The sequence below is a fragment of the Phlebotomus papatasi genome, chromosome 2 (assembly GCF_024763615.1).
Source record: "Phlebotomus papatasi isolate M1 chromosome 2, Ppap_2.1, whole genome shotgun sequence".
Classification (NCBI taxonomy): Eukaryota; Metazoa; Arthropoda; class Insecta; order Diptera; family Psychodidae; genus Phlebotomus; species Phlebotomus papatasi.
The window spans coordinates 16792930-16812612 of NC_077223.1; the positions used below are offsets into that span (position 1 = coordinate 16792930).

Sequence of the window (19683 nt, forward strand, 5' to 3'; positions counted from 1 at the left end):
CAAATACAAAAAAAAGGAATGTTTAAATAGAAAAGGGAAACTTGTGTAACAAGACTTTAAGGGGTTGAAAAATAATGCAATACTTTGAAGCCTTTGAAGCAATGAATATTCCTAATAGAAAATTAAAACCATTTGCTTTAACTGGTATAAAGGTTTTGAGATCTATAGCGAATGAACGGTAATATATAAAATCTTCTGAGGACCTGGAAATTGAGTCATATAATTAAGATAGGTACCTATGTTCTGAGCAGAAATTTTATCAATAAGATAAAAGGTTGCAAAGCATCTTTTAACCAATTTTCAAAGACAAAGATGAAAAATTTGCATAATGCTAAACCGTTATCACCTCGTTAAGTGTCAGAACGATACATTCCCCTGTTGTTTAAATTTGAACATATTTTCTGATCATTTAAGGATTAGAACAATTCGGTTATAAACTGGTGAACAAGAAGAGGAATGAAGAATCAATCAATATTAAAAACTTCCAAAAAAAAATACTTTAAAAAAATGTAGCATCCCTTGATCTTTTAAGGTAAACCAAGTCCAAAAGGTTAAAGATAACGGCTTTACTAGCTTCAGATCTTTCGATAACCCTCACTTAATCGATCTTGGGACAAGTGACTTAATTTTTTTAATATTCCATAGATAAAATGGCCATCTAGATAATCCGTATATCTAGAATCGATCTCGAATTGGCACTTCAACGTAAAGTGCTAATAAGCTTTTTACGTTATTGAGCTCTTGAAGGGGAGCTTAATTGTCAGTGTGAGTAGACTTATACTTCGGAACAGACCTAGAACAAGGTAGCTAAATCAAATTCAGAATCTTGCCTAGGAGCACCTTGAGATCAAACCCGAATATCTTCCTGAAGTCAATGTCATGAGCCCGCGGCCCCAATAGGGATAAACGGGTGAAAATAATTATGATGACAATCGGCTTTCTTTAAAAAGTTTTTAAACTTCTGATAAGTCTGAAACGTCTTTGACCGGTAATGAAAATCAGGAGGTGGAAATAAATTTAAATACGGTTTTTTGAAGATTGTTAATCCTTTGAAATCGGTGTGAACCAGTAAACATGAGAAACAAAGTCAAAATTGATAAACGTTGCGAAATTGTTAGACTTATAAACAATATGTTTTGCCTATGTTGGACCGATAAGCAATCTTATCAATTTCAAAAAGAATATTTGAACTCTAAATTGATCTTAAAAACGAATCCGAATTTTAAAATGAAGATTCCAAATACCAAATGTATTAACAAAGGCATGGGGAATCTTCGTTTTTTCCATTTTGCTTTTTACACTTTTGTTTTTTCCTGTTTGTCTTTGGAATCTTTGTCTTCGGTAATTTTTGTTTTTTGGAAACTTTGTCTTTAGAAATATTATCTATTTATTATTATTCTTAACTATTTTTAGGATATAAGCATATAATTCACAAGTTAAAAAATAAAGAACTTTGTGTGAGGATATAACATTTTTCTGGTCATCGTCAACAACAGTTTTTTTTTAAATAAAATATGATCAATGATAAAAAACAATAAGAAAAAACAGAAGAAAAGAAAAGACTTTAAAAGGTTTTTTAGGGCGTGACGGTTATTATTACAGTAGACTCTCGCTCAATCGGCTCTTTTTCAGTCGGGCGCAAAATTTTGTAGACAATTTTCACATTTGATTTTAAATAAAATTTATTCAAATCCGCTGTAGTTCCTCTTGTTTTATATTTATTCTTTATATTTGAGTGTTTTTTGTGGAATTTACAATGATATTGATGCCAAAATCTCTCGATAATTTGGATGACATTTTGCCCCATATGCCCGATTGAGAGAGAGTCTACTGTATCTATGTACACTAGCGCCAGTTTATGTCCTTTCGGCATTAAGTAAAACTGAAGGTTTGAAACATGTTTGAAGTTTCTATTCATTTTTATATAATGCTAAAGTTCTGCTTAAAATTATCCCCAACCACAAAATACGCCTTAATTCAGCTTGACACTGAAAATTTTCTTTTTCAACCCTCATTGTTTATTTTTTTGCCATTTCATTCGCTCCTCAGGCGTGTTTCTTTTCCCACAAGAGTTTTGCCAAAAGTATATGCGTGTTCCAAGTCAAAGAAGTCGCCAGAGAGTCTCCACGAAGTCAAAGTAAAAGTAAATTAACAAAAGAAGGGAGAATGAGAACTTTTCACATAGAATTTATTGGTGAATTGGAAAGGAATATTAGTCAAATTTATATCACTTTATGATGGCTATATATGGAGAGGGTGGAATCTGAGAAAGAATTTCTATTTCCATTTGATGTTAATTTATTACAATTCTCTGTTGCTTTCCTTCTGCAGAAGCACTCCCATTGAACCATAATTCAATATATTATAAGGATTTTAGCATCGTCCAAGTGGATGTTGTGAATAAATAATATCAATGTGTTTCTCTTTTCATTTCAGGATATATCAAATATGAAAAATGTTATTAGTCGTGTTAAGGGAAGTCAACCGGCTCCTATTCTCCTAGTCGCCAATAAACTAGATTTAGAATGCCAAAGAGAAGTCTCCACACAGGAAGGTGAGTCAATTTTTACCAACAATTCAAGATGGGGCGAATGATTTACTATTTTTGCACTGTACCACCCTCAAAAACCCTTCTTTTCAAAGTGAATTTTGGCAAAGATTCAAGAATTTATAGGCGTACCTTATGTCTGAATATCTGTTCTGAGATTTTATCTCATCTATTTGGATTTGGAACATCAAAAAAAACTAAATTAGTTGAAGAAAGGGGGAATTTTCATTTTGGCAAAAATACACAAAGTTATTTAATTTGCGATTCTTCAACATAATAAATTCAATAATTTCTTCAATGAACTTTTCTGACCTTCTCTCACTAAATTCGCAGCAGGAGGGATAATTTCCATGAAAATTGTCTATACAGCTAAATAAATACGTAAGATATTTAGAGAGAATATAAAGGTGAAATTTCATTTTCTTGTTAAAATGTTAATTGTTTGATAAGATCTTAGACTGGTAAAGTAATTCTGGGATGGTTTTCTCAAAAATGTTTGATATAAAAATAATGATAGATATCTTTGTAGTTTGTAGTCTTCATTTGTGCAAGGTTGACAAGCTTCACATTTTAATACTACATTTTTCCTTAATAATGTTTTTACAAATTCGTGTTTTATGCATCTATAATAACCACAAAAAGGGGAAAAATTGTAAAATACAAATAAGATTTGTGCGCAAAAAACAAGTTGTTTATATTTGGGCACTTAATGAGTCCAGTGGTAGGGTACTTGATCTATGATACAAGTTCCCCGAGTTCGGGTTTTCTTTTAAGTTACTAGAAAACTCCGGTGGTGAAGATGTTCGAATTTCATCCAATGATTGATGGGATTTTCAGTTGAAAAGTCCTGTTGCTTCATGGGATCATGTGCCGCTTACTAATTTTAAAAACTCCAGGAATCGATTTTGATTACTATGGATTTAATATACCTAAACAAAAATTTTTCGACTCAGAGAAAAAGGAAAGGTAACTCCTTAATGTTTTTTATCTTAAGGAAAATTGTTCTGATAGATTTTTATCATTAAATACCTCAACAAAAAAAATTGACCAAAAAAAGAATGTTCTCTTCAGTTACTTCCGGTGTTCGTTAGAGGATTGTCTTCTTCTCAAACCAAAAAGACTAAATTTTTCTCCAAAGCTCTCAACCCTCGGTATGGATCTTCCTCAATGGGTTAATTGCAATCTTTTGAATGATTTGGAATCGTCTTTCGCCCTCTTAACGCTACTCATAGCCACTAAAAACTTATTTTCTTTCTTGAAAATGGGAATTTCTAGATATTTAAATTTGTTATATTTAGATATTTAGATATATGAAGAGAAAGCAGCAGATAGACAAAAAATGAACAAAATTAAAATTAGTAATAATATCTAAAAATTCCAATTTTCAAGAATGAAAGTAAGTTTTTACTGGCTATGTGTAGCGTTAAGAGGACGAAAGACGATTCCAAATCATTCAAAAGATTGTAATTGACCCAATGAGGAAGACCCATACCGAGGGTTGAAAGCTTTGGAGAAAAATTTAGTCTTTTGGTTTGAGAAGAAGACAATCCTCTGACGAACACCCGAAGAAACTGAAGAAAATATACAACTACGTCAGATAACAGTATTCGAAAAAGGAAATGGTTAAGCCTTTTCTTCCAAGGGGTAACTCATTCCCATTTTTTCTGACAAGGGTTTCTGGTTTCTCAGTGCCTCGAGTGGGTCAGTGGATAGAGCAGTGGCTCTGTGACTGCGAGGTCGTGGGTTCGGAGCTGAGCGGCAGCAGAAAAAAGATTTCTCATGCCATATCGGCTTCGAATTCGTCCAGTGAATGAATGAATAGTAATGTCAATGGTGCATATTGGCAAAAAAAAGTGAACCGCCTAAAAACAAGAGGCTGGTACGAAAACGAGTTTCGACATGAAAGTGGTACTTCAATCGATACAAATATTCGCTGTCACTGATCCGAAACACACACCGAGAAGGGATGCTGTGACATAGTAACGGCACTGACTGCTCACAGAGCTGCGATATAGAGCGGCTACCCGTACCGGAGGATAAGATAGAATAGCAGTGGGGAAGCATAAGGGGCCCAATTGGTGGCCTGGATGCATCGGAATATCCGAAATGGAGAACTGACTCCTGGCAAAATCTTATCTTATCTTCTGGTTTCTCGGGTTTCGCGATGCAATTTTTGAGTTTCTCGGGATTCACGATGCAATTTTTGGGTTTCTCTGGTTTCGCGATGCAATTTTTGGGTTTCTCAGGTTTCGCGAAGCGTATCTCGGACAATTGACGAGGGTTTCTCAATATGAGTTACCCCTTGTTTTCTTCTTTTTCAAAAATTCAAATATCTTCACCAAAAACCGTAATTCTTAATATTTCGGAATAATATTTACTTATAATATTTAAAAATTATATTACATATCTCGACAAAAATTTAGACCTACAGAAAGAATAGGTTGGGTTTTATTTTAATCGAAAATCTACTTTTAAAAACTTAATTCTTAATAAATATTTCGAAATGAAATTCACTCAAAGATCTTAAAATTATTCTTCTAATCCATTTTTATCGTTGGGTACCTCGACAATAAATGTTGATCTAAGTAAAAGAAAACCTAGCCCTTTTTCATTTTTTTTTTCAAAAATCGAAAATTTGCTATAAAACTATAATTATCAACAAATCGGGATGAAATTCACATAAAATATTCATAATGGATCTACTAATCAGTTATTATGATTCCATATATAATTTTGACCCCAAAAAAGGGAAGGAAGAGCCCACTTTTTGCTGTTTTCATGAAATTGACAATCTGCTATAAAAATTGTGATTCGTAATTCTCAATTTTGGCAGATTAAATTCACATAGGATACTCAAAATGATTCTACCAATCGTTTTTTTATCATTGGATACCTTAACAAAACAAAATTACCTAAAAAAGGGAAACACCACCTCTTGTGCGTTTTTTTCTAGAAAGAAAATCGAGAATCTGCTATAAAAACTGTAAATCTCAATATTTCGGGATGAAATTCACATTAAGCACTTAAAATTGCATTTTAATAGTTTTTTGTCATTGGGTTTAATCCCTAGACAAAACATTTTGAAAAAAGAAAAGGCTAACCCTTTGGCAAAAATTCGAAATTTGCTATAAAAACCATAATTCGCATTATTTATGGATAAAATTCACACGAAGAAATTAAAGTTGTTTTAGTAATCGTTTTTTATCTCTTCAAAAAAAAAATGTTGACCTAGAAAACAGAAGGGAAAACCTTTTACGTGTTTTTAGACACACACAATGGCTCTACTAAACGGTTTCTGATATCGGATACATCGACAAAAAGATTTTAACGTAAGGCAAGGACAGGCTCGACAGGCTACTCTGCCTTTTTTCAAAAATCGAAAATGTGCTATAAAAACTGCAATTTTCAATATTTCGGGATGTAATTCACATAGGACACACATAATGGCTATACTAAACGGTTTCTGATATCGGATACATCGACAAAAGGATTATAACGTAAGGAAAGAACAGGCTCGACAGGCTACACTCTGCCATTTTTCAAAAATTCGAAAATCTGCTATAAAAACCGTTGTTCTTAATATTTTGAGGTGGTTTAAGAAAAAAAAAACAGAAAACTGCACTGTTGAATCTTGAAGTTCACCTGAAATGTGGATCGAAAGTTCAGGACGAAGACTAATTAAGGGGTGTTTATTGTTTGGTTGGTAGGAAACACCCTCGCAGAACTGTGGGATTGCCCCTTCATTGAGGCCTCCGCCAAAGATCGCATCAACGTGAATGAGGTATTTGCCACGATAGTGCGAGAGATGAATATGACGTCGGAAAAGCGCCAAAAGAAATCCTACTGCTGCTGTACACTGTTATAGAAGGAGAACCGGAGTCGCCCCTCTCTCTGCAATCTTTCCATTCTAACCAATTTATTTTAGGTGAGCAACACAGAAAAAAAAAATATTGCGAAATAACATTCAAAACAAAACAAAAAGTAGGGACACTAAGGGAAGGATTTTTAAAATATAAGATTGTGTCTTAAAATGTCCTTCCTTTGATCCCTGAAAGAACTAAAAGTGAGGACGGCATTTTTTTGTATATTTCTTTTTTTTAAGTAATAATTTTAGCATAATTTTACTGTGTATACTAATTTTGTTGTGTTTTTTTTTACTGTGAGAAAAAAGAGAAAATATAACTGATCTTTTAGGACTCAAAAAAAAAGATAGGAAAACACAATTTTTATGTGAAAAAAAATCAATGTGTATTTTTGGGATCAAAAAAATAAATAAAAGAAAAAATTACCATGGAGAAGGAAGTGGTGAAAAAATGTCGATAATAATTTTTTAAATAGTGAAAAGAAATGGTAAATCTTGTAGATTTTTTTTTGTTCTGGGGAAAGAGCAAATTACATTGGGATTTTCTCAAATTCTTTTTGTGTGTCCATCGAATAGAAGGATTTGTAGAAAAAAATATGTGCGGGAGATTTCTAAGGTGAGAAAAATATCAAATAACTACCGAAAAATTAAAAAAAAATCATATTTGTATTGAAATGCAAAAAAAAAGTGAGAAAATTTAGTGTTAAATAAACTTAAGACATTTCAAAGATGTTTGGGGGATGAGAATGTGAGAAAAAATGTAGTTGATAGAGGATAGAAAAGAATATTTTTGCACAATTTCGAAACGACAACATTCAGAATTTTTACCAAGAGAAAAAGGAGTTGAAGAATTAATTAGAAAAAAGAACTAAATTGATTCTCAAATTTAGGAAAAAGAACTTTTTTTTAAAAAGAGATGAAAGAAATTTTGGAGTCTCTGTGAATGCTGGGCAAATAAAAGTGGACAAAGTGACGAAATACAATTATTAATCATGTGTTTTTTGTAATAATCAAATAAATGATGAAGTATTAAAGAAATGGGAAAATCATTTTTTCGCTCGATAGTTGATTTTTGTAAAATTCTTCGCAGAAATTGGGATTCTTCGCAATCGTGACATCTTTCGCAATTCATTATTTCGCACTGGGATAGCATTGGGCCCCCTTAGTAAGATCCGCTTTTAAATAATTTTAGGCCACGCCCCATTACTATATTGATACTATAATTAAATTATTTTATAAACCGTGATGATTATCCTTCTGAATGCACTGATAAAACTAATAAAGAACTTTAATAACTTGCTGCTTTCTAACTTAACCCATTCCTTACTATGGTATTACACATCATACGCAAAGTGAGTGATTTTAGATGATTTATTCCTGGGCAATTGTTATCCGAATTGCTGTCGGGAATGAATTTTTAGTTACTTTAGTCCTTCAATTACTTGGGAGAAATATTCCGACAAGGATGGAAATACACTTTGATGTTCTTTTATCGCTTCGCAGAAAGTCATGCACAATTTTTGCTCAAAATGGCGAACGAAAAATACGTCATCCCGTAGAATTTGTTAAAATTGGCCTTCGTCCTTTTTCCTGATTCGAATTCTGATTGCCAATTTGTTTTCTTGGATAGTTACTCTATCTAAAGCAATTGAATTTTTATTGAATTAATGTAAAGAATTTAAATTCGGTGACCGTTAAGACACATGTTTGATAGCGGCTCCTCGCGCCCCATAATAGAAATTTTTTTTCTTTTCAAAAGTATCATCTAGGGTGAATGGTGGAAAGCGGGACACTTAAGAAAAAAGTCAATTTCAAATGCATTTTTAAACTGAATAAATAATTATTTTTTACCATTTTTTTTAATCATGGAATTCTTTGACAAATGTTTTTACAGAATCTTAACAGTTGTTATTAAATATTGCAACCGAATAATCGGAAAATTCACGGAAATTAAAAAATAACACATTTTGAAAAGATGAACAAAATTTTGGAAAGTTAGACATAGTGATATTAATGAGAAAATATCATACAAAATATGTAGAAAATCAAATGTTGAGGGTTTTCTCTGTATACTTGCACATTAGATGGTTATGCTAATCTCTCCTCTATGTCCGGGTAACAGTTGAAGAACGCTAATTACCAAGAACTTCCTGGACGTCCAACCAAAAAGAGGTTCTGTAAATTTCACAGACGCCTCGCGATGTCCAACAATTACAGTTTTAAAGCTAATGCAATTTTTAGCACATTTCAATTCCCCATCCGTCCAAATCCTTTTCCACTTGCTTTGGAAGTTCTGTAGAGGCTCCTATTTGTCTTTCTCCAGGAGTTTTTGCGATATTTACTATCCACTCTATCAGAAGAAGTGGTCTACGGAATCTGGAAATCCTTGCAGCCTTTTCCAGAAGATTTTCTCCTTATCAGCTGCTAACTGCTGTTGCAGCTATTTCTCCGGATACTTAAGGATCTTTGTCGTTCTAGTTAACATGATTTCACTGCACAAAACCACCAAATTCATTCACAAAATCAACTTGTTCAAGATTTCATAAAACTTGTTTTGAAAGCAACATGAAATTAAATCACTTTTCTATCCTTTCTAAATGTAATATTTCACAAATATTCTTTATTCACCTTTTAAGTAGATGTATGTCCTTCGATTTTCACAAAGGACTTAATAATATTTCACAAATTATGCCGAAAAATCAAACCAAACACTTTGGTATTTTCCTAGCAACTTCCATAAGAAACAGAGAAAATGACAACTACTATGTCAAGGATATGAATATCATGCATACAATACATTTTTTAAATTCTTTTTGCAAGTCACTCTTTGATTGTTTAATAACGACTTTTGCATTTAGAACTTCTGAAATAATCATAAAATTTAGTTTAATAATCTTTTTATCGAAAATTTAAATATTTAATTGCTTTATTATGAAGTTTTTAGCGAGGTGTCTCACATTCCACACTGCTTTGTCCAACTTTCCAAACTGTCTCGCTTTAGACAAATTACCCTATTGGTCTGTAAGAAACTAAATCCAAAATATGAACATTCTATCTCAAGTATTTCTAATACATTGACTGAATGGGTTAAAATACCGTCTTGCTCAATCTGCAAATCAAAGGCCTCGCACAGATGATTGGGGTTCTTTTAGAGTAAAAACTATTTGAATCTTTTTCAGTAAACTCCTGTCTTGAATTCCACGGGATATAAGAATAACAGTCTCATCCCTGAATAAGAAAATAATAATAGATGGCTAAAAATTTCACTTGTGATAAGGCCTAGGTTCTCTATGGAATGTTGTGCCATATTGTTATTATTACACTGAGAAAAAAAAGAGGCTGCGATTTACTTTTTCGTCATAACTTTAACAATTTTTGGGTGTAAAAATATATCAACATTTTTTAATGTTAATTTTACACCTTTTAAGGGTAATATCAACCTGAAAGAAGGGTATCTTTAACCCATAATACACCTAAAAAGGGTAATATTTACACCGTTTTCGGATCAATACTAGAGGGTAAAATTAACATTTCCAGAATGTTATTTTGACTTTTTCGGATTTCTCTCAGTGTAGGAAAGATTCACATTGACAGTAAAATGCTCACGGTATTTCGTTGCTTTACACATTTTCATTGCAATTCTTACGCAAATTCTCAATTACCGTATTTAATAAATAAAACGAAAACGCGATAAACGGTGAGCAAAACATTTTCAGAATGTTATTTTGACTTTTTCGGATTTCTCTCAGTGATTAAGGTAAAGTGCCCTCGAGTCGACCGGTGGTCAATATTTTAATGTTTTAATGATGAATTTCTATAAAATTGTCACTGATTCGTATTTATTTATGGAATAATTGACCTATTAATGTTAGATCATACGCCAAATATTAGTGCAAATATATATAAATTCAATAAATAACTCTATCGGTCGAATTGAGGAACCGGTCGACTTTAGGGCACTTTACCTTAATTATGATAAATTTATCGGCGCTACAATTCTTTACCTACTTTGAATATTGGTTAAATAGAAAATCAGAAGTGTACTACGAATTGTCTTTTTTCAAATTTGGTATTTGTTCCCAAAGGGGCGTGGCCTAAAATTGTGGGCAGAGCTTAATTTTGGGGTTAAAGCTTTCTGATGCGACATGAAGACCATGAAGTGAAACTGCTATCAAGAATAGTCATGATAAACTGTGACTCACCAGAAAGGAGACAGTTGAAAATTCTGAGGAAACATTATAAAGAAATATTCCATCAATTTCCTCAAAATATTTTTCTGTACTCCCGAAGAAAACTCTCCACGAGAACACCACAAAAATCCCATTTTCCGCCAAGAGTAATTAAACGTGAAAAGATTGACGATGAAAAAATATTGCTATTCTATATAATTATTAACTTTTACCAATAAGAACTAAAAAAAAAAGAAGAAATCAAGATGAAGTGGAGGAGAAAATAGAGAAAAATATTTACTTAAATGTATTACAGGTTATTTGAGATGGAACAAAGTAAAAAAAAATGAGAATAAAATGAAGATTGAGTATAAAAAATATCTCAACGTCAATTGAAAATTAGACGTGAAGTAAAAAAATAAATAAAAATAAAACAGAAAAAGAATCATATCTTTGGGAGAAGAAATTGAAGAGAAAGAGAAATAATTTGTCTAAGATTTATTGATAGTGAGAAAGGAGATTGAAAGAGTGAGAGAGAAAAAGTACACAAAGAAGTATAACAATCAAGAAACTGAGAATGTGTGAAAGGTGAAAATTCAAAAGGAAAAGAAATTCCTTGAGCTGAAAGGAGGGAAAAAGAAATCCTTTGTCGCTGCTTCTCAAGAACTAGAGAAAAGGGCACCCTCATGAGAATTTCCACCTTCAGATCTTTCCCCGTTTGGGTGGGAAAGGGGGATGGAAATGCGATTGATGGTTTGACAACAGAGAGGTGGCAGCAAAAGTGCAGCAAAGGAATGAGGAATGAAAATTGGTATTTTTCAAATAATAGTGCTTGGATAAGATGAGAGAGAAAAAAAAACAGGTGGATAGAGAAATCTTGAAGAAATGTAAACGACAGAAAACGACCCCACAATTTTATGCTGTAAGGAAAAAAAGAATAAAATTTAATATGAAAACTGCTTGTCTTATTTTATTTGTCGAGAAACAATCTCAATTTACTTTTCCTGAAGTCACAAAGAAGTCCTCTCTTATCATAATCACAGCTATTGTGATGATAAGGGTAAGTCAACCATCTGCGATCGAGCTTTTATTCGCAGGATAGATGTTTTCAACATTCTGGATTCCGAAAAAAATCAACTGGCAAAGTTAGTCAGGGTAAGTTAGACATAGTACACAGTGCATGCTGTAACCCTTTAAGAACTACAGTGCCCGCTTCGTTATCCGGATGACTGGGAGACAATATGACAAGATGTCCGCTTCGTAATACGGGTGGACTTTTTGAATTTGTTCAACGTCTCGAAAATATAATACAAGGTTTCTTTTTGTAGAATTAGAATAAAAGTTTTAAAGAAGATGAAAAAGACATAATCCTCTCGTTCAGTAATAGATGAATTTCTTTTAAACAGTTGAATCTTTTTGCTCTGACAAATTTTACTCCACACGAAATTCGTTCTACGGCCGATTCATTCAAAAGAAACCGCCTGCGGGTATGCAAATTTTCTCGATGCATAATGCCATTTCGCGCGTTTTTTTCGGTCTTGAAAATGTTCATAATCCCGAGACTGAGTGTATACGGATGAAATGTAGACCAGAATGTTCTCTATAATTTTGCCGTAGAACTTGATCTCATAGATTAATCAGAAGCCGAGATAATCGAGATTGTTTGTTTCTGAACTCGTTTTTTCGACCAGAGAGCCCCAAGTGTTCATTTGATGAACTTCAACTATATCAAAGAATTGTTGTATTTTGTAAGACTTTTCATTTAGTGCTGTCTCTATATGCATAGTTTGGTTACTTTTTTTTTGAGAGTTCTCTCTCTGAATATGCACAACTTTTTTTGAAATTTCATTAAAAATAAATTATCATTTTTTGTTTTGTTCTTGAATTTCCCGTGTTATTTTAAATATAATATGAGAGAGAAAAAATAAAATTAAGAAAATTAAAAACAAGAAAAATTAGTTACCAAGACAATAATTTTTTTTATTACTTTGTCAAAGTAAACAAATTGATTTTGAATGCAACCGACACAAAAGCTGTGCATATAGAGAGTGTGCATATAGAGAGACAGCACTGTAAAACCCTATTTTAAGTGTCTTGGTCGAGTGGAAGCAGTCAAATTGGCATCTGAGTGGTTTCGGTGGTTTCAATTTTTTTCACACTTAGGCAAAATCGGACAGATGGCATCGTCTGATCGAAAAATGATGTATGAGCGAAATATAGACACAAATGTCCTCTAGAATTATGTCGAAGTAATCATCAAAATCGGTTCAGCGACAGTCGAGATAATTGAGGTTATGTGATATTGAAATTGGTTTTCCGGCTATGGCGCCCCTGGTGTTGGTCCCACGAAGTTCAAATGTTTAGAACAGAGGTGTCCAAGAACCGTTTGAAACCGAGCAAACGTCAAATAAAAATTGTACGACAATGGTCAAAACGCTACCTGAACAAACTTATTTTGACATTTATTCGGTTTCAACGATTACTGCACGCCTCTGTTCTAGAAAGTTGTAGCATTTTGTGAGATCTTTCGTTTGAGCCCTCACACGTCAAAATCGGTCTAATGGAACCGGAGATATGATTTTTTGAATTTCGTGAACTTTGACCCCTCATATCTCCGGTTCTATTATAACCACAGCGAACCCATCGCCTCTTTTTGGAAACTTTGTAGCTTAGATTACAACACTCTAAAATTTGATTAACTTGCACAATGTCGTGTAAATAGTTCATAAAATAAAATTTTAGAACAAAAGTAGCGTTTGAGTACAAGTGATAAAATTGTACCAATGCTTCCTTTTTTTAAAGGGCTCTACAAAAATATTAGTACCTTTCCTAATAAATCCTAATAAGGCACAATATGTATCTTTAAAATAAAGCTCTCTAAGAAAAAAAATTTTCAGTCAAAATGTAAATTAGATCTTGAGATATTAAGTGCTTTATAGAGAATTATGAAATATTGGTACAATTTTGTCCGGCACTGTATGATATTGCCATTCCAAGTTAGAATCGTTAGAATACAAACCGAATTTCCAGTAGAAGAATCACAGTTCCCAGAAGCTGAAATAAACTTATTTTACTGTAAATTTATTTGTAGTAACATTACAAAAAGGATCCAATAGTTCACTATTGCAATGAGGATGATCAAAATGCAGATTTTACGCCCATCCGCCCCTTAAGTTGACTCCTATGAGCGTTCTATTAAATCGAATAGGAGTTTTATCTGAAGACCTGAAAAGGGCATTATTATTTTTTTTTTTTTGATAAAGGCTTAGGTAAGTTTTTCAAATAATTGTATTAAATCAACAAATTTGTCTTTGGTGACTACACAATTGCATCTGCACTATATTAGCCATTTAGTCAAAGTTATTAAAATATTTTAGGTCCAACTCAAACTTGATGATTTTTATCTGATTATGAAGTATTTACTTATAATTTAATTCAATTAATTTCATTCAAAGTGTTTCCAAACAATCTCTGAAAAGCTCTCTTTTCGAAGAGAAATCCACAAAAGTTATTTAATCCAAAGTTCTCATCGTTAAATTGATGGATTATTCTAAAAATTTGGGTATTTGATTGTCATCTTATTATTATTAATTCACCATAAAAAAATCTTTCTGCTCAGACTATACTTACCAAAGAGATCAAAGACAAACAAAATAAGAATCCATTTGCATAAAAGAACTGCCCATCAATCTTCCTTACCAAGACAAACCATCAAATCCCCAAAAAATAAAAGATTCAGGCAAATGTTCAAAGCTCTTGAGATTTATTTGTTGGTACAAGAGAGTAAAATGATTAGAAAATGTCCTAAGTACTGTCTTTCGGCGCATAAGAAGGCTGGAAAGGAGTCTGTCATCAATGTTCGCAGTATCACAAATGCTTCCCACATCACTTGTCCTCCTCATAATTTCTGCATTTCTGTGCAGTCTCGGTACGACTTTGATTTGCTAGACCGCACCACTTCAATGCGCAATTCATCATCTTCACCCAAAAGTCGCGGCTCAGAAGAACTCTTGACCCGTCCAAATATCCTGCATAATTCGTTTTTGTGTTTTTTTTTTGATGAAAAATTTAAAGAAATCCCATTAGAGAGTGCTTTCAATTTTTCTTTGTATCTATTACCACGTGCAGAAGAAAAGTTGAAAGAAAAGCATGCAAAGTTGCTGGAAATCATCCCAAAAGCTTCATGCAAGTCTTAGGAAAAATCACTGATTCAGTAAAGCAAAGTTAAAAAGCAAATTGTAGGAAAATAAAGCGAATGTAGCGAGATTTTGTAGCTGTATTATATCAGGAAATTTATAATAGTGCTCCCAATAAATCGTCCTGTTCAAATTCATACCAACAAATTGTTTTTAAAGCCTATAAGCGCAATATTTTCAAATTATTCCACGATTTTTTCGATTTAAAGCTTGTAAAGCTTTTAATCTGCTGCAAATGACGAGTAAGAGAGTTGTAAAGGTATGAATCATCATCTCTTTTTGTTTATGTTTGATTGAGTAATGCCGGTAATGCCTCATTCACATGAAGCAAAGTTAAATAGAATTTTCAATTTTTGATTCTCAAATTAGTTCCCAACTGTTCCAGATTGCTCTTCTCTTGTACAAGCGTGTAAGCTTTGGATTGCAAAATTCAAGGAAAAACTAGGGGGATTTTGAAAAACTATCCTCGCATCTGGTTCGTCGAAAAGAAGTGTCGAAAAATTAATAATTTGAGCGTTCGCACTGCAAGGAGCAGTTTGAAACAGTTGAGAACAAGGTTGAGACTAATTTGAGAACTAAAAATTAGAATACTAAGTTTTTCCTATGTTCCTGAATAAATGTGACTCCACAATATAATTTAAAAACAGGACACTTTCCCCTAGTTCTTAAAATATGGGTGCGATAAGTCATATTTATTGAAAAACATAGGAAAAATTTAGTCATTTTAAAGCTTGGAATCGTACAAATCATGGGCACTTTCCCCTAAGTAAATCTAAATGCACTTTTTCTTATTGAATTCCGCGAATAAGAGAACCAAACCATTGAAAAAGTTTCCCTACTTTTAAGAAAGAAAACCTTTTGAGTCAAGTGGATAAAATTCATCTTAATATCTTCTTTAACCCATCATTTCTATTGCCAAGTCTCATTAAATAATAACAAACACATATATATTTTATACAAGAATTCCTGATAATACTCAAGGAAATAATTTTCCCTAATCAATGACCAAGAAAATTACCTATTTACGTTAATAATTCCCCTTAAATTTGGAATATTTTCCTAGAAGAAAATTCTTGATCCGAACAAAATTTCCACTTTTAGTTGCAGAGATTTACCTCAATTCTGAGATCAAAAGTATTAAATGTCAAAATTAAAGCTTTACGATTCAGTATTAAATCTTCGACACTACTTCTATTCTAATCTCTCTAAATTTTCTGCATATAAAAGTCTAAAAGCTCCCCCTATTAAACCTTTAAATCCCGATCAGTTTTTGTAATTAAAATAAATAAAAGAAGTATGACAGTTCCATTTCAGCTTCAGAGTAAAAGCTTTAATAAATTTATCACTCAAAATGTGAAAATCTTAATCGGAAAAAATGAATCAACTTTAAAAAAAAACTTTTAAAAAGTTGCAGCAACGATTTAATCACCTAATGTCTAGGCTCTAATCATACGATATCACTTGAGGTACAAACCAGGGATAAGCCCAGATAAGCTTATGGTATACACAATAAAAACAAAATGAAATTGACAAGTTGAATTCTATTAGTTGAACTGAACTAGTTGAAATTTCGAATAACAACCACTGAAAAAATTAACTTTCGATTGAAAAGGAATCAATTAAATTGCAGAATTAGTAAAATTCAACCCTCGATAATGGCCTAAATGCAATAAATAATAGTAATAATTACTATAATAGTAATAAAATGAAGTAACAAATGGTAAAAACTTCATTCAACGACTGATTAAAAATTGCCACGATTATTGCGTGTAATAAAATTAATTCGATTGTCGTAGTAATTTTTCAACCGATTATCGCAGCAAAAAGTTCAACTTTCAACTTTTCGTTTGAACTCATTCTTATTCTTTTTATATTTTGTGTAATTTCAGTGTAACTGTGAAGGAAAATTCAACAGTTTGCTTTTCAACTTTGCTTACTACGATAATCGTTGCAAATTTACTACAATTATCGATGTTCTCCTATTACACGCGATAATCGTAGTAATTATTTTTTACTTTGTAGCTGAGATTCTTTACAGTTGATCTCGAAATGCATGCAACTCGGAGTGCTTGCAAATCGGAATGGGTTAAAATTCGATTGTGAATTGAATTTTGGGGGTAAAGAATCGCGTCGAGCAAACGGTTTTCGGCCACCGAAATGGATAAAATTGGCTCGACGCGATTCTTTAGCCCCAAAATTCAATTCACAGTCGAATTTTCACACATTCCGAGTTGCAAGCACTCCGAGTTGCAAGCACTCCGAGTTGCATGTATTCCGAGGTCACCTGTAAAGAATCTCAGCTACCATAAGCTTATCTGGGCTTATCACTGGTCATTTTCTATTTTAAATAGCCTGAATACAGAAGGTCGTTGAAATCGGTTAATAAACATTAGAGATAGAGTCCGGTCCATATGGATATAGCAAGGATCGGGGTACAGTAGGTTGAAGTAGCGACAGATGGAACCCATCATTAGAAATATCTCGATCTCATATACAATTAGGGTAAAGGCTGATAATTTTGTACAGTCTGCTTATAAGCATCGATGTTCCAAGTTTGAAGTGCGATATTTTCAATGCTAATTGACTTTTTTTTTGTTATTCTCTTTCAAGAAGGGGCTTTAGAAACTTGGCAAGGGTTTATTGTCTTTGTTTTTACTAAAATTAGTCTTAATACGTTTTAAAATGAATTGATATGTAAAGGTGAATTTGACTCGAATTTGGGACAACTTGGCTGTAAATTTGGACAGCTAATCCGCCTCAACAAGATGTCCATTGTTCTTCATTTCATGAACCAATCTTACCAAGTCCTCTTCCTGATCATGTAAGGGAACCGTAGAATGTCACAAGAAGCCCGGAAACTTTATATATAATTCATTAAATTGAGTTGACTTCGGTACTTCAAGTACGTGCGGAATCGCTCATTCCCTGGCCTTTCCGGGAGCCTTTCAAGGCATTTCTCGCTACATCTCTTTCGTAGCGATGATGCTCCTTAGTTTCTTCAGGCATTTGTCCAACCTAGTCATCACAAAAGCTAAAATTTCACGAAATTTCGTGAGAAAAACACCTGTGTAAAATAAGGAGCATCGCCTCACTGGTAAATGTCTGAAAAAATTTTCCATTTTTCACACGAAAAATATAATTCACAAGGCAAATCTCACTTCAGGTCAAATGTACAAATCACCACTAACGTGAATCAACACAATATTCAATAAATATTTAATAATATCACTCAAAAATATCGCAGAGAAATTAGTAATACTTCACCACAGCTAAATAAGACTGAAGCAAAGACAAAGTTCTGCCATATTTCTCGTATGAAATTGCTCACACTGAATTTTCAACAAAGCAATTTCAACTCAAATCATATTCAAAATTAACCGTATTTAGTGTTAAAATCCTCCAAAAAGAACAAATTTTTAGATATAATTCATTATTCATCAAATCTTGGAATAAAAATCCATAATTTTAATCAATTTATTTTTAGTGTCCAATTTTATCCTCAGTGTCCAAAATAAGAAACTGGTCAAAATTATGAGCCCTTACCCTATATACTAAAATTTCATCGAAATCGCTTAATAAACACCGAAAATGCAGTCCGGTCAAGACATTTTAGGTTATAGTTCAGGCCAGGGAACATCGAGGGAGGAGTGCGACCCACCGTTGGAAAGGTCTCGACCTCAGATACAAGATTTAAAAATTTTAAGAAATAGCATCGTCTAGTTTTCAAAATATTCAAGATCGATTTTTCGATTAATCGGACCTTCGATTAAATCAGATGAAATTGGGGTATCAGTTGAGTTGTAGTACTACACGAGAGCTTTCCAAAACACTAAAATTTCTCAAGTTCTGACAATCAAAACCGGACTTATGTCGATTTGAAATTTGAATTTTTGACCCCTTCAAGCTCGGGTCAGGGGGGTCTGGGTACCCTAAGTTTGGTACTGATCGAAAGGTCTTAGGCCCAGCTATAACATACTAAAATTTGAGATCGATCGATGCCATAGGGGCTGAGTTATTGAAAAAACAAAATTTGGGGGTGTTTCAAAATGGCGGAAGGAGGGAGTGGGGATGGATCTGACATCGACTACTTCTAGCCGCCCATCGACATTTAACCTTTGCCGAAAACTGCTTGTCGATATCTTTTTCCGTTCTCTCTCCAGAAGTGGTTATACGACGGACGGATGGACGGACGGACGGACGGACGGGACAGACGTCCACGAAAATCGATTTTTAGCGCATATGATATTCGTGATTTATGAGTGTCAAAACGTGTAAATCCAAAATTTGGGCCCGATCTGACGAGGTCGGATTTCACCTGTGACCACAAAAGCTGAGATTGTAAATAATCTCAGCTAAAATTAAAAATAGTTATGAAACTTTGTACAGCTTCGATTGTAGGATAGATCGCTGAAAAGTTACACAGAAATTGACAACGCTTTATGTTCCCCATGGTCTTCTTTTTCTCTCTATCCACTTAAAGCAATGAGAAAATCTCAAAGTTCAAATTTAAATTCAGTTTAAAATGACCTCATCGTATCCTCTAGTCAAACTTATGATCTCAAAAACCGACTCTGCACTTGTACCATTGAATTTATTTATTGCAGTTTGTACTTAAGTGACCAAAATCGTCCTCATTAATTAAGCTGTTTGTACGTAAACAATTTTATAACTCGACCCCAGTAAAATAGCAAAATATGCATTTGGCTCAAAAATCCTTGAAAATTGTAATTAAAAGCTCTTTTCACTTTCTCTGGCAGAAAATAACTAAAAGAACATTTGAGAAGCTCTCGAAAAAGGCAACTTTGCTATTTTAGAGAATTTCATGCAGAAATTTACATTATGCACGGGAGGAGAGAAATTCACTGAATTTCAATGCTAATTGAAATTTCTCTTTGGTGCAAAACTAAT

At 33.1% G+C, this 19683-nt stretch overlaps 2 protein-coding genes across 3 annotated transcripts in view; one reads left to right on the forward strand and one right to left on the reverse strand.

The window, feature by feature from the left end:
* The window catches only part of LOC129802817 (ras-related protein Rap-2a), a 78221-nt gene extending 70773 nt beyond the window's left edge, over positions 1 to 7448 (forward strand). The window contains exons 3-4 of the mRNA XM_055848916.1: positions 2437 to 2554; positions 6256 to 7448. Of these exons, the coding sequence (XP_055704891.1) occupies positions 2437 to 2554; positions 6256 to 6413 (276 nt within the window). The 3' untranslated portion in view covers positions 6414 to 7448. The remainder of the gene's footprint in view (positions 1 to 2436; positions 2555 to 6255) is intronic.
* Positions 7449 to 14321: 6873 nt separating this feature from the next.
* Positions 14322 to 19683, reverse strand: part of LOC129802818 (copper-transporting ATPase 1) — a 69998-nt gene continuing 64636 nt past the window's right edge. For both annotated transcript variants that reach the window (XM_055848918.1, XM_055848919.1), the window contains one exon: positions 14322 to 14607. In XM_055848918.1, coding sequence (XP_055704893.1) covers positions 14478 to 14607 — 130 coding nt within the window. In that variant the 3' untranslated portion in view covers positions 14322 to 14477. The remainder of the gene's footprint in view (positions 14608 to 19683) is intronic.